General features: G+C 40.8%; 1 protein-coding gene across 2 annotated transcripts; it reads left to right on the top strand.

Annotated features, from left to right (window-relative positions):
- Positions 1 to 3649: 3649 nt before the first annotated feature.
- Positions 3650 to 15505, top strand: cers4a (ceramide synthase 4a). 2 transcript variants are annotated; one of them, XM_085774383.1, is made up of 11 exons: positions 3650 to 3826; positions 4822 to 4998; positions 7374 to 7491; positions 9900 to 10018; positions 10343 to 10400; positions 10647 to 10697; positions 11898 to 11990; positions 12725 to 12853; positions 13823 to 13929; positions 14737 to 14893; positions 14977 to 15505. In XM_085774383.1, exons 2-11 carry the CDS (start codon positions 4823 to 4825, stop codon positions 15181 to 15183), a joined length of 1215 nt encoding a protein of 404 aa, XP_085630509.1. In that variant the 5' UTR covers positions 3650 to 3826; position 4822; the 3' UTR covers positions 15184 to 15505. The 2 variants fall into 2 exon arrangements, with proteins under 2 accessions (XP_085630509.1, XP_085630510.1); XM_085774384.1 differs by having other exon boundaries at positions 3808 to 3996.
- The last annotated feature ends 209 nt before the right edge of the window (positions 15506 to 15714 follow it).

Genomic DNA, 15714 nt, shown 5'->3' with positions numbered 1-15714 from the left:
TAAAAGAGGGAGGGACGTAGAAAAAGAGCATGCATGTGAGAGGTTCCCAGCAGTCTTCCACGGGGAGATGAGAACAGAGCCTCTGTTGTGTTGGCAGCCACAGGGTGCCGACAAAACACCTGGCAGAGGGAAGGAGAAGGGGATGACAGGGAGCGTCAAAGCTCGCAGAGACCAGGCTGATATTGGACGAGGGGGTGATCATGAGTGTGTGTGTGTGTGTGTGTACCAAAGATGGGGGTGAAAGATAGAAATAAAATCAGGCAATCAGATAAAAAATATAGCACACAGCAACATGACCATGTGCTTAAACTATTCTGTATGTGTGTCTCTGTCTAAGCTCTTGTGTGTCCGGAAAAGCAGCTAATGTGTGAGTGAGACATGAGTGTGGATGCACGTGTGCTTTTTCATACACTGTAATCCCCAGTCGGGTTCCTGTGGGAAAATTTTTATGTGTATATATGTGTGTGTGTGTTGGTCTCCAGGAAGAGCCCGGCGAAAACGTGACTGCACTCCAGCTACTGCTAGGGCCTCAGCAGCTCAGCTCAGCCAGGCTCAGAGCCGCCACTACTGCCACTGCAGTGTAGCACTGTTTTCCTGTGCACATTCCCCACCTCCCTGGCTGTGTTATTGATGGCCCAGACAGAAGTAAAGGGTACACAAGGGGCCTAAACAGTCCCTAGCATGTAGACCCCCGAAGACCCACAGAGACATGGCTGAGGGTCTCCATGGGAGTGTTGTTGTTTGTTTTAGCCATGGTAGCATCCATGACTAAAATACCAACATTATGAATTGACATAAACTTTTACACCAACATTCGTTCATGGCTCCCAGAGGAAGAATCTTTTCACTACAGCACCACAAGGTGGTTGACATTGGTGGGTGTGAGTGAAATGTCTCAGATGGGTTCCTGTGATATTTGATACACACACATTCACTTTTCATGCAAATTGTTTTTGTATGTTGCAACGCCCTTGTGGCTGCAGGTCATGCAAGGAACAAACTGCAGTCAGCCAGTAGAGTGCAGGAACAGCTTTTATCACATGGAGAACAGATGATGCCAAAAAAAGGTCAGAATTGAGGATGGTAACAAAAATAAAGCTGTGCGGGACATTGGACTCCATGGGGAGTAAGAAAAGGCAGCAGGCATTTGACGTTTCTGTACATAAATGCATTATTAATGCACACATGGCTTGGGGTTAAATAAATGTACTCTGTGGCTCTGTACGTTCAGAATTGATTAATATTCAGCAACTTATCCGTTGTGCTGTGTTTGTGTATTTGTTATTATGATTGGCTTTAAAATAAGGAAATGAACTCATTGGTAGTCCCACATCAACTTTCTGCTCATTGCACCGATTTGTTTTCCAACACAATCACACGCATAGAAGGTCACACACACACACACACACACACACACACACACACACACACAGCTAGTCAGGCTTGTCTGGGCACATGTACAACGCAACAACAACCTCCATGAGAAAATCACACTGTTGAACCACATGATCTCATTTCATAACAAACACTGACTTCACTTCTTCTTCCTTTTTTTATTGGTGTGTTTTGAAACGACTGCAGATTATCAAAATTATTATTAATTCTTGTTGTTTTTTTCATAGCATGTACGTATATTTTCTAAGAGACATAGTCAAGTCAATTCTTAGTTATGAGGCACTTTTCAAATAGATGGCTGTAATTACCAGTAACCTACAACAAACAGCCCACATTCATCCTCTCATGTTGATGCCACATGACTGATGTCTTATAGACTTATGACATTTGAGATTACTAGGAAGTAAAAAAAAAAATGTTTAAAAAGTGGTTGTGCGTGTATAGTGTGTATGGTATTTGCATAAATGCACATGTACATCTATAAGATTTGTGCAGGTTGTACAGGTGTGTGTTGTGGGAATGTAAATGTGAGCACATATTGGGTTGTCCTACAAGTCTGAAGGAAAAAAAAACACATGAACTCTGTATGTGAAAAACACAACAGCTGACCAACACAACACAAGCAGCTGGGGGACATTGCCCTGCCCTCATTTGAAATATTTGATATTATATCATCATGACAACACAATTACACCTTTCAGCCAGAGGCATCTTAATGGCTTCTGTGGTGCAGCTCCTCTAGGCAAAAACCTGACAGAGCTAATGAATCGTAATCCTGATGACAAAATGTGTACTGTCAATTACTCTATGCACTACTGCTCCCTGCAGTATTATACTGTATGTATGTAATAAACCTCTTATTGTATCATAGGAATGCCACAGAAGCAGACAGATAAATCTCTTTATCTCCAGCTGGAGAGATGAAGAGGCACATGTTCTGTCTACAACATTTTCAACAGCTTACACTCATACATACATGACAAGTCCTGCAAACCAAACAACTGATGACAAAAAAAGGGAGTTATATGAGCATGAATTTCAGCACACAGGGGGACAGACATAAAGCAAATGGCACATTATAAACCTATTGACACAGGTGGAGGTGCAGCACAATGAACAACACTGGAGTTTGTATTCATTGCCTGAAACTGAGAAAAGGGGGAAGTAATAGTTAAATGAACCTGTCAGTGCTCATATAGATCTAGAGTTACAGTATCCTTCCTTTAATTTCCCATGGGTTTTGCCCTTTAACCTTAAGCAACTACTGTCTGTGCAGAGGAGGGCAGGACAGCCCTGGACACATACTGTAGATAACACATACATTGCTTCACTTGTATTACTTACTGTAAAGAGATTAAAGTGTGTGATATTGAGCAATAATTCCTTAGATTATACACCTGCCCGGTGAATGAGTTGAACTACACAAGGCACCAGTGTGTGTATATGTGATTAATCCAACAGTACAGATACAGTATCTAGTAACATAATCTGCCTCTGCTTTAAAATGTTACATAATGATTTGTAGCTTTAAGGTGTTTTTCTAACACAAAGCCAAAGGTGAGTTTATACAATCCTCATACATAAAAACTAGCAGGATGGGATAATCCCCCTGGTGCCTTTCTCTTTTGGTGAACACAGTAGAGTATGATTGGTATGAGAGGCAGCATCATGTGAGCCCTGCTGTAAATGTTATCTGCTCGCTTGACGTGACTGCTGATTGACAATGATCATCAGTGGCAGTGACTTACAGTAGTTCTCTCTCTGATTATAGCATTAGCTACTTGTTTGAACTATGTACTAAACTGAACTAAGGCTATAATATTAACATTTATGTGATGATGACCAAAGAAGGCTACCATTTTTAGTGATGCTCTTTGTTGCCATATAGAGGTTAAGTAGCCTATAACAGCAAGAGTAATTGTCATTAACAGAATATTAAAGACACAGTGAAGAGATTTCTTCTGTTATGTGCATATTAGTTCAGTGTAATGCCCATTTGTTATGTAATGCTACATCCTAGAGTTCAATGACAAAACTCAACAAGCAAACTTGGTGAGATGTTTTTGACATAGGTTTTCATTATTATTTGTAAATATTGATGTCCCATAACTGATTCAGTATATATATATGATTATTAGGCTGTAACTGCACCCATTCTCATTTATCTGCAGTAGGATGCTGTTTTTACACATGGAACATGTTTTGGACCATATGCGTATCTCATGCAGTGAGCTGATTGTGGTGGTGGTGATGATGATGATGAAAATGATGACAGCGCCTCTCTCTCTCTCTCTCTCTCTCTCTCTCTCTCTCTCTCTCTCGCTCCCTCACTCTCTCCGCCCTCAGCAGGAGCAGGTTGCGTCAAACACGCTCCTCCTCTCCATATTGCCGCTGCATACGCGTCCCATCAGCATAACAGGAGCGCGGACAGGTAACCGCAACGTCGCACTTGTCTTCTGCTATGGGTGAACAGTGAGAGGCTGGTGAAGGGGTTTCTTTTCCTTCAGGCTTTCTGTGCGTTTAGAATAAGACACTGTAGGCTGGGGGGGGGGGGGTATAGGATGGGGCTGATCAGCTTCAGGCTGTAGCGGGATGTGAGAGGTGGGATTCCATCCCTGCTCGCTGCTGCCACACTTCATGGCTTTATCATCACTGCTGTAGCCTAATGTACTGGATGGTTTTTAATGAGGAACCTAAATCTTGTTGGTGTCTGTAGAGAAGTAGCGGAGTGTCTGTCGGTTGATCGCATCGGTGTTTTGATTTGGTCTTGCGGGTTGCAGCTTGCAGGCTTGGAAGTAACAGCATCATGCTCTGCCCACTGTAATCAATATGCCAATCAATGTGACGCCATTGGAAGCAGCTGTTATGGGAACATGTAGAGTCTAACCCACCTGCTATGAGCATGCGATTTCGGGATACATGCAGTGACTAATGCTTGGATAGTAGCCCACGAAGCTTGGCTGGAGGATTTGGGATGTTATGTTGCAATGGCACATCAATAACCATGGGTGGTTCAAAGCTGGGATGATCATTAATTAATCAGTTCACTGACAGAAAGTTGAGCTGCAACTATTATGATGGGATCATTAAAGGAAAAACAAGCAGTATCTGTGGGATCTGGATAAAACAAGGATTTTGAAGGCGTCACCTTGGCCTGTGGGGGATTAAAATGTCAAAGGCCAATAATGAATTGAGCAAGTTAAGAACCTGCGGATGAATCCAACTTTAAACATCTTGGAACAGTTCATTTATGAAGTGTGAATGCAAAAGAAAGATGCTACTTTGTTTCCTCTGTGTGTCATCTAATGGGCATCTCAGCTGCTGTTTGACATGAATAAGAATAAGGCATTAATGTTTTAAGAGCACAGATCTGCTTTGGAGTCCAGCAAACACATACATTGAGCACTGTTATTCTCCTATCCTCAGGATGGAGGCCCTGGTAAATGATTGGCTATGGCAGGAGAAGTACTGGCTCCCTCCTGGTATCGACTGGCGGGACATCAAGATCAAGGAGGAGGACGGCCACTTACCTCTACCCAGGGATCTCATCTACACCTTGCCGCTGGCCGTCGCCTTTATAGCCCTCAGATATGTCTTTGAGAGGTGAGACGCACCTGCCTCCCATCACAGCTGGACCATGAAATTGAACATGCGGGATTTTCACTGTTTTCATTAACTTTGACTTCAACTGTGCTTGAATCACTGGAGCAGTAAGTTGGGAGTGTTTATGGTAAGCCGAGCATGGGCAGAAAAACGTTGAAGCATGGTGATGGGGATGTTGTTTATATCTGTTGCCCAGGTGAAAGCAAATGTTTAAAACACTGTGTCTCATTTACTACAATTTCCTCTTGCCTTACTGTCAAGGGGAAATTGTGCTGTCTGACTGACTGGCTGGTATGCTGCCTGCAAAGCTGCTTGTGTGGCACAGAATAATGGCTCCTCTGGCCTTCATTAGTGCTCCCAGAAGATGGAGGGGGGAGATTGGTGGAAGGCAGGCATCATGAGTAGGATGTTTTAACTGCTGACAATGTGAAAGCTCTCCTCCCAGAACTTGACTGGACATTAAAAAAAAATGTAGAGTGCGTGTGTTTGTGTGTGTGCTTGATGAAAAGACTGATAATGATAACTGTCACTTGGCCATGACGGTAGTGGTTTCCTCATAGCTGATGTGGGCATAGGGAAGGTTAACTTCCTAATGTTTGACGGTTCCTGGTGCTGAGCTGATTTACTGTGCTAATTGCTGGAAAAACAAGCAGCCTCTGAACCATTTTATGGAGGTATAACTGGGTGCTCACGGGGTAAGAAGACAGATGGGAAAACTAATGTAAATTCCCAGTAGTGCTTATTATAAGAATACTGCTGCTGAAGTATCTAGAGACTTTGTGGAAAAGGTCAAAACACCCTTGTGTTGAAGACAAGAGGAACTTGGATCTTATCGTTAGATTTTGACATTTTAGCATATCTGGTGTGTCTGGATTTTAGATATTTGAACAAGATCTATTAGGCATCTTTTGTGACACTGAACATCATTAATTCAAAGTTTTATTAAGGTAGTACTGTATGTAAGCAATATATTATAGTTTGAAATGCTTCCTTTATCATGAACGAGCACTTCATGGTTCATTCTTCAAAGATGTTTACAACATTTTTACTTCACCACTCTATTGCACTAGTGTCAGGATGTAAATCATAGTGGTGTATTAAAAAACATTACACAATATGTAAGTTATTGGACATTACACATGGGGACACTTCTACGGTCTTTTACAGTGTACAGAGTGTCCTGTGCCTTCATGAATAGAATCAATTGTTTAAAATAAATGCTTTCCCAGCTCTCTCAGTTGATAACATTGAGGTTTTCTTTAGGCTCAGAGGTGCATGACCGTAAGCTGATGCCTAAAAACGTGGCTGCTGTCGAGAGCAAACTTCACCATCAGCTTGACTCCACACTTATCTAGTTTTGCTGGTAACAGAACAGGAATCTGGAATGACGACGACGGGATACACAGACGCACGATGGACGTACAGATAGACTTGTCTTTGCATGCTTTTGCTTATCAGCTACTACATTATCTGTGCTAATGGCGAACAGTGCGAGCTCAGGGGCATGTGCTGTATTCATACCTTCATCAGGTATTTATTAGTTGGAGTAATAGTAGTAACATTACATGTATTGGTAGCAGTCAGGGGTGAGTGGATAATGACATATGCCGAATACCAGTATGCACCTGTGTGTGTGTGTTGTAGATGTGGGCATCACTGTGTTGTGTCTGTTAGTTGTTGTGCTAGACAGCTGGGAGGTGTTTGTTACATGTGAGGAGGAGCTGTCAGTCAGCTGGAAGGTGAAAAGGTGTGTTTTCATTCGATCGTCCCCGACCACAGCTGTTTTCCTGAGTTGAGGTACAGTAGGGGTGTGGGAGGTTGTTTGTCTGCGTTCTGGTTACATGAACCTGTAACCAGAGACTGTGTGTCTCTGTGTAAAGCTGCCCTGACCTTCTCATTCTCTCTGATCTGTCCCCTCCCTGCCCACTTCAGCATGATTATCTGTCAGATAGAGTTACACACGTGAATATGCACCTGCAAACCACACACACACATTCTTATCAAAACATCTCACCTGTGCTTATACATTCACATTGTCTTCACTGGTGCTCCGTCTGTCTCCAACTCTCTGCCAGACACACACATGCAGATCGAAAGTCTCTTGATGCCATATCAGCTAATGGCATAATCTGTCTGACCAAATGTCACCAAACTCCCATGGGAGTGGCACTACAGCCTATTTGGAGCTTTCTAATGAGCTGTCGTCTCATTACGCTGTATTGTGCTGTAGTTGGATCCCATAGGATCCCGACAGCTGTTGATGTCAGCTCTCTAGTCACTTGATTATAATTGAGTGGAATATGAGACTAAAGGTGATGTAGAAAATACATTTACCGGTAAGCTTTCCTTTTCTCTCCAATTCTCCATCCTCTCAGGCTCATCGCTCTCCCATTCAGCAAGTACCTAGGTGTGAAAGATCGCATTCGGATTCGAGCCACTTCCATCCCGAAGTTGGAAGCCTTCTACAAACAGAACAGTCGGCAACCATCGCAAGTTTGTATTTCTTTCTGTCTCTTCCCAGTTTTTGCAGATGACTAAAACATCTCAATTTCAAACAAGATATTTCCAAATCCTATTCAGCCCCCATGCACCTGCTATTACTACCTTGTACATGCAGCCATAAGCTTTGTGTAGCCTGCAGACATAATTCAGGACCTGCTTACTGTTGCAGACCATTTACTTTGGCCAATATTATTCTCATAGAATCATTGCTTGAATTGACCGTAAAGCAAAGCAAAATAAATGTATTATTGTACTCATTTGCAGTGTCAGAGCACCTCAGTGTCAGAGCAGTGTCAGAGCACCTCAATGTCAGAGCACCTCAATAATCATCACTGTAAACACATCAGAGTTGGCCAAAAGGCTAGTTATCGAATTGCTAATAAAAACAAAGGACAATGTGAATGTTACTAAAAAAAAAACATTTACAAAAGCATTTACTATTATAAATATGATGGCACATGGTTTTAGTTCACTAATAATACAGCTGTTTATGCAGCATTTTTAAGAACCATTATTTGCTAGATTCATCTTAATATAGTGATCCTTGATGTTACTGTATCTCATCAATTATGAATGTGACCATACAACCTTTGATACAACTGAAGCAGGTCCCCCATATCCAACCGGTGCATGTCTCCACATTTACACTGTGCAGACATAAAGCTTAATGTCAGTTTTCAACAAATGCCTCATGCCTGACAAAGACTACTGTGTCTGTAAAAGTCAGGAGCATTAAAGGACTGTGCATGGTCTACTAATGCAGGCATATGGACGTTTGCATATATTTGCAAACCCAAATGCAGAGAGTGGAAGAGGTGGATGTGAAGTGCACAAGTATAACTAGCACAGTGTTATCTGTAGTAATACCTATCAGAAGGGCTGCACAATATGCAAAAAAAAAAAAAAACAATCATATTGCAGTTATTTTTTACAGGTATTACCATTATATAATTTGAATTGAGTTTGTGGCTTTCATTTGATTTTCCCTGGAAACAACTTTACATCCATAGAATATAGACTTTCAGGTTGCGCACTACAATGCTTATGGTGCTAACAATTCAACTTGTACCTTTATTGAACATCTGTAGTTCATGCAATTTGTGCAACTCCTATGATTTGTATATTGCACTAATATACTAATTGCACTAACAATAATTATTAATTGCACAATTCATGTTCACATCGTAGTGAGAGAAAAATATATTTTTGTTCAATGCTGGACCACCATGCTCATGGTTACCAATAATCAATTGTGAAACTGCTAATTAGAACTCCATAGAAAAGTTAAGCTAAATCCGACAATAGCAGATCATTACAACAGTTCCTTTGTACACATCGTAGTATTCCCTCCCTATAATTAGTGAATAGGTGTGAACAAGTAACAGAGAAATCAAGGTTCACATGGCAGTTCTCCACCTTGCTTTGGTTTAATACTGTGACACTGTGAGTAAAAGCAAAAGTGCACCTGTAACGGCAAGACATGACTTGACTTGTGCGTGCATGCATGCTTGTATATTCAAGTACCCTGGCTTATTTACACCTCTTCTTTTTCCCATGTGGCCTAGACTTGCAGAAGCACCTGTGTGATGTTCCTGGTGTTCTGCCATGTAAATGTCAGGCTGCAGACACCTGAGGGAATAGACAAAGTAGTAGGGGTTTGTGGGTTGTGCATGCATTGCAAGCACTATTGTTGGTCCCCTAATTCCATTCTTTTATAACAAAACACAAAGAGAGTGCTTCACGTTGTCAGCTAAATAAGACTGGGTGTGTGTTGTTGTGTTTCCCTAGATCACAACAACTCACTGTTGTAATTAAGTCCCACTCAGTCCCACTTGACTTTTTCAACAGTAACATAACCCTTTGCTATGTAGGAGGGTGCAGAAAGAGAGAGCAGGGAACAACAGTTATCACATTACAAGCTCATCACCACAAAACAAATGGTTAGATTAAACACATTTAGTACTGTAGAGGCCATCCATGTTAATAGATGCAATACAAATTGTTCAATTTATGTCTGTCAGTATGCAGTATGTAGCCACAATACGTGTGTTTTTTCTTTACATGGTTATACTTGAAAATAAGAATTTTGTTCTTAATTTGCTTGCCTGGTTAAATAAAGGTTAAATAAATAAAATACTTTTGCCTTGACTTCTGCTGTGCACGGGCACCTTCCTATTTTTGTTCTGTTATGGTGTTTCTTATTTATAGTCTCCCGTAAGGGAGTTGTAATACAACTGTTGAGCAGATCAGTAAAGTGCTCAGGCCAGTAGCTTTGCCAAGTGATGAAGCAATATTCACTCTAATTAATTTAAAAAGTGCAAAATTAAGACTAATTTTGAATGTGTGCAGTGCACCCATATTTTGTGTGTAAACCTGTGTCTGTGCTTGTGTTTGTTCAGAGTGAGTTGATGAGCTTGGAGAAGCAGTGTGGACTGTCACAGAGAAAAATCCAGACCTGGTTCAGACACAGAAGGAACCAGGACCGACCTAGCAACACCAAAAAGTTCTGTGAGGCCTCGTGAGTTGTTTTTTGTTTTTTTTTTCATGTTTTTTTTTAACTCAAATTGTGAAGATTAGATTTGGCCCAAGCTAAACAGCAACAACTGAGCAATTTCTGAAGTTTACTGATCTGGTCTGCTGATACAGGATTTCTCTTGCTGTTGCATAGTTTGTCATCAGTGTGTAAATTGCCTGCTGTCAGAGTTGTTTACACATTCACACACATTTGTGTGTTTAAAACAGAAATAAACATCTTTTCATCTGGGTATTTATTTTCTACTTGTTCCTCATCATTTTCACCAAACCCTCTAACAAATGATGGTGTTTGTTTTTATCTGTGCAGTTGGCGGTTTGTCTTCTACCTTGTAGCATTCACGGCAGGGCTTGGCTCATTAATTAATGTAAGTCTATTGGTCACTTGCTCTTCATATTACAGATAGACATGAGACATGTAGAAAGACATGTATTGGATTGCACTTGCCACTTGTAGTAAATAATATAATATGTATGAATAGAAATGGTATAACTTGGAATTAGTTTTGCATACTTATATATTTCACAGTCCTAAATGCTTTCATCGTTACATTGTGTACTACCCTCTCTTTGTTTTCAAGGTTTAAATAATGTCTGTTTCCTCTATATTCCAGACTCCATGGATGTGGGATCACAGAGAGTGTTGGAGGGGATATCCCAAACAGGTGAGCAAGAAACACCATTAAATGGAAGTTTTCATACAAGTAATAAATGAAGGAATGAATGAATGAGTCAGTATTATTCATTGATCAAGCAATAATGTCAACAATTTGGTTGAGCCAGCTTCTCAAATTTATGAAGTAACTAGTTTTCTTTGTCCAGACAAAACAAGAATTTTACAAACACCTTTGACTCAATCAGTGATCAGTGAAGTGCAAAATATTATCAGTCTTGTGTCATGTGCAATATGGGCACACGATAACAAAAAGTGAGAGGGAAAAACAATAGCTGGGAGTGGACAACAGAAAGTCTTTAGTCTCTGTAAAATAAAATTGGCCACAGCTAGACTTTGGGTTTGTAACAGACTGGTCAGCACACTCCACCCACCCACTAACTTTCATCTTGATTCCTTTATTTTCTCTATAGCTGGCCTGAGTGCTTTTGTCTGTCCAGATTTCCTTTTTTATTTTATTTTATAACACAGAGTCAGAAAACGTATTTCTCTGAGCCGATGACAGTTAGGCATGCATGCAGGTCGGCATTCCTCCAGGGGAGCCAGCCCTTCTTCATGGGGTCATGACCACGAACAGAGAACACAGTGGGAAAAAATGCAGAGCCACACATCTCTCTATCTGCAGTTTGAGTGATTACAGCCCCTGCAGGCAATGCTGCTGCTGACCTTTTTGCCTTTACGGAGGTCTTGTGGTCTCTCAGAGAGAGAAAGGATGTGTTTTTAGGGGTTAAATACCTCAGTCAACTTCCTTTCATTGTGTTACTGCAAACTTTGAGCACTGTGTGCTCTGTAAGAAGTGTTTTGACTTAAGATAGCACTTTGCCATTTTCCCTTGATTTAAAAACACTTCCTGTTTTAGAAAGAGGAGTGACACTTTTGTTCTTATGTTCTTTAGGGAATTGTGAGGAAAGTTCTTATATTACAATGCAGAGCTTTTGAAACACTACGGCACCTGCAGGAGGCAGCAAAGTCAGTCTGCAGTAACAGCTCAGTCTAATATTTTAGCTTTTGAATGACATATAGCTGAACAAAACATACATTTTTGTTTCCAGGCCAATTTCGCAAAATGTGTTATGCTTTGCTGTAAAAGCTTCAGATTACATCTACTGTAAAGTGTGAGGCTCCTTGGTTAAACAGGATGATGGAAATTTTCACCCATTGTTTCTCTCTTCCTCTCTCTTTTTGTTTTCAGCCCGTGGCCGAGGCTCATTACTGGTATTACATCCTGGAAATGGGTTTCTATCTGTCGCTGCTCATGTGTGTCTCTGTGGATGTCAAGCGAAAAGTGAGTGTGATTTCGTACAAGCCTATTATTCACACTCTAACCTAAAACCTCAGTAACACCCTGTTGCTTTGCCGGTGGTTTCGTCTTCATTTCCTGTGCCTGAGATGTGAACTTGTACTCAAATGGCCAAAACCCCATAAGCTGAATATCATCACTCACATTCTTAGTCCTAGTGCTTTGCACAGTGTAATACAAACCGTGTTTTTCTCTTGCATGTTTATACTTAATGCGGATTATGCATGGGATTATCTGCCATTACATCATAACTTTGTGTAGGCCTACTTAATGTTTGCTTTCATTTTAAAATTGAGTTTGGCAGAATGTTTAATCTCTCATAAGAGACTTGGCACATTCTGTAAAATTCACTGGAATAAAAACTTGATAGAAACTCTTGATTCAGTCCTATTGAAAGAAACAAAATGTTCAGCTACGCTTTGCTGTATTATTAAAATGTATTTTTCAACATAGAAGAAAGCCATTCGAAATGTTGTTGCAGCCTCTGCTTCTTTAGGCGGTTCCCCGAGGCTTGTACAAAAAAGTACGGTGGTTTTGTGTGATTCACAAGAAGCTTCAAAACTGCTGATCAAAGATATTTGAGCTTGAGACACAGCAGCACATTAGTGCAGACAACATGTAAATCCGGCTGTCCCGCACCATAGACCGAGAGATGCTGACGTCAGGGATAGGCCTCTGTACGTTCTCCTCATGCTGTGTGGTCTGTGTGTGTCTTCCAGGATTTCAAGGAGCAGGTAATTCATCACATTGCCACCCTCTTCCTTGTTGGTTTCTCCTACTGCGCCAACTATGTGAGAGTTGGCACTCTGGTGATGCTGGTGCATGACTCCTCTGACTTCCTTCTTGAGGTAAAACACCACACCTCATGCTCAGCGTTAGACAGGCCAGAACCCATTGCACAATGGGAACTTGAATTGAATACAGCCATTGTATATTTATTGCAGAAGTTAACATATTGTACCCCTGTGTCTTGTATGAACTACTGTACACAAAAAGTGTGACAGTCTACCGTAAAAATAACAACTACCCTTTGTGGTAGTAAAAAAATAATTCTTGCCTGCTTCTGCCCCTGCAAGACAATGGGTCCATTGTCGTCAGATTTTCCCGGATGTCACTTTTCGCTGATAACATCTGAAAAACAAGATTGTGAGCAGGAAATATGTGCAAGTCATATGACGTTAAGCAAGACTGGGTGTCATCTAGCCTCTGTCAGAAGTAATATAGAGACACTCAACCTGCAGCTCCATATAGGTGTATGTGTCTGAGTTGACGTTAATCACATTGTGGTCTTTGAGAGTCTATTCTGAACTCAATTGCCTCAATGCATTCATCTATGTCCAGGCACTGATTATATAATAAGTAACACATTCAAACAATGAGCATCCAATTGTGGAGACAAAGCTTTGATTTTCCTTTTGTAGCTTCTTGTTGCTACTAGAATTTCAACCTCAGGTTAGACAACAACATTAAAGTATGTTTTCCTTGTTCCATTGCTTGAATATCTCCATTAAAAATTTGATAGTGGAGCGAATGTCATACTACTATTACCACAAATCAAGATTGGTAGAATTATCAGGGTATGTAGTATAAGCAGGCAGGAAGAGAGTGCAGGAGCTAAAAGCTTGATCTTGATACCGTACATTTGCTTTAATCAAAGTTTGCATTGCCATCTCAACAGCACTTTTTTGTCATACCCAGAGATTGACTGTTGATAGTGCTTCAAATAGATACAACCTGAAGAGTGTTTTTTTCACCTTTTGTGCAATAGTTATTGACTAACAAGGAATTATATTATATCTCTGCTTTTCTCATTTAAGTCTGCTAAGCTGTTCCATTACGCCAGTTGGACGAAGACGTGTGACTCGCTCTTTGTCATCTTTGCTCTTGTCTTCCTTGTCACAAGGCTGGTGGTGTTTCCTGGCAGGTATGGTATAATATCAGCTGATTTCAGCTTTGTGCAGAGTAGACACCTTGGTGTTGGTGCTCATGTTTCCTGACCTGAGAAGTGACCAACATGCAGAAATGTCACACTACTGTAGGTTTGAGGTAATTTAGAAACAGTGATAGACTGTTACACAGTTTGTCCACCAGAAGGCACTGACATGTTGATTAGTCTACTACAGTATAAGATTCACCTTATTGGTCAGGGTTATTGATTAAAACCATATTAAGCTGTTTATGTTATGTGTTTATCTTTTACGGACTGGCAATCAACAGATACTCGCTATTTCACAGAATATTCACATCACATCTGTATATCAGCCTTAAAAAAATCCACAGTTGGATTTGATTTTGTGTTACCAGATGTTGGAATCTCAACAAAACATGTCACATCGTATATTATCTCAAACTGTCAAACATGTTCGCATTGTTTATTCTGTGATCACTTGGTTTGGGAATATGTATCCTAGCAATTATACAGCAAGTCCAAATTCACTGTGTTTTGTACTGTAACACCCACGGTCATGTTTTTGTAGCCCCTGCGGGCTGTACAAATGTTTTATTTGACCTGTAAAGGATCTACTCTGTTGTCCTCAGGCACCCAGTTGTGTCTCATATTCTCTCTCTCTCTCTCTTTCTCTCTCTCACAATAACTTCATATCTTGGCTGAGACCTGAACTGTCACAGGTTCTGGCAAAGAGTTGCTATTGGAGAGAGATAGCTTTTTCAGGAGTTGAAGGCCACTAGTCTGGATCAAACCTGAGTGTGTCCTATTGTGTTTGTTTTCCAGAGTGATCCACACAACCCTCGTGGTGTCTCTCGAATTCTTCCAGCCCTTCTTTGGTTATTATTTCTTCAACGCCCTGCTGCTAATCCTGCAAGCTCTGCACATCTTCTGGGCATATCTCATCCTACGCATGGTCTACAAGTTTGTGTTCATGGGCAAGGTAAGAGGAGTATATTGTCCACCTAGCAAATTACGTAGGTTGGGGTCACAAAATTGATCATTTTCTTTAATTGTGCTCCATAGGTTGAGCGTGATGAACGCAGCGATGAGGAGAGTGAGGTGGATGATGATGAAGAGGAAGAGCAGCCTGAGGAGGAAGAGGACGAATGCAGCTGGGAGCAAAGGAAGGGTTCAATTAACTCCAAGCTAGCATCACTGGCTAACAACTGTGTCCTGAACAACCTGACCAACCAGAGGAATATGAACAGCAGACTGCCCAAAACCAGATAGTGGAGGAGCCCCATTCCTCTTCTGCCAAGCCTCACTGGAATTAAAATATGGAGATGATCTTATTTCTGACATAATGCTACACTCATGCGGCTTTTTGTCCACCCAACATGGTCCATTGATGATTTCAGATCCCAAAAAAAGTGTGAAGAAGTACAGATGATTGTAAATCTGCATCCCCAGCGTTAGATTAGGAAGAAATGCCATCACTACTGTCTCCACTCCATATTGGGAAAAATGAATTGGCAAGGAGACAGTAAAAATCCCCTCACATGTATGTTTTGTTTGTTATTTATGCTGTTTGTTTTCATTGTATAGTGTGTCTGTAAATATCTAAGGATAGAAACTGTGCTATAATTCATTTACCCTTTCTTTGGTCACCAAAATAACTAAACTAGGCTACTAGGCTAAATGTTTTTATACAGGATCAAGCTGTTACCTAATATGTGTTATAATATATTAAAATAATATATTTTAAACAGAGGAAATTAAAGCTAGAATGAGGTAGTAATTCAGCTTTGCATCCACACAGTA

This window comes from Trachurus japonicus, chromosome 4, assembly GCF_045865225.1.
Source record: "Trachurus japonicus isolate A0001 chromosome 4, Traja_1.0".
Taxonomy (NCBI): Eukaryota; Metazoa; Chordata; class Actinopteri; order Carangiformes; family Carangidae; genus Trachurus; species Trachurus japonicus.
The sequence above is the reverse complement of the archived record's forward strand: the minus strand, read 5'-3'. Positions and strand labels throughout refer to the sequence as shown.

Coding starts and splice junctions, on each gene's coding strand:
- cers4a (XM_085774383.1), top strand. CDS start 4,823: ATGGAGGCCCTGGTAAATGATTGGCTATGGCAGGAGAAGTACTGGCTC. Junction 11,991..12,724: donor CTGTGGATGTCAAGCGAAAA/GTGAGTGTGATT, acceptor TGTGTCTTCCAG/GATTTCAAGGAGCAGGTAAT. Junction 14,894..14,976: donor AGTTTGTGTTCATGGGCAAG/GTAAGAGGAGTA, acceptor TGTGCTCCATAG/GTTGAGCGTGATGAACGCAG.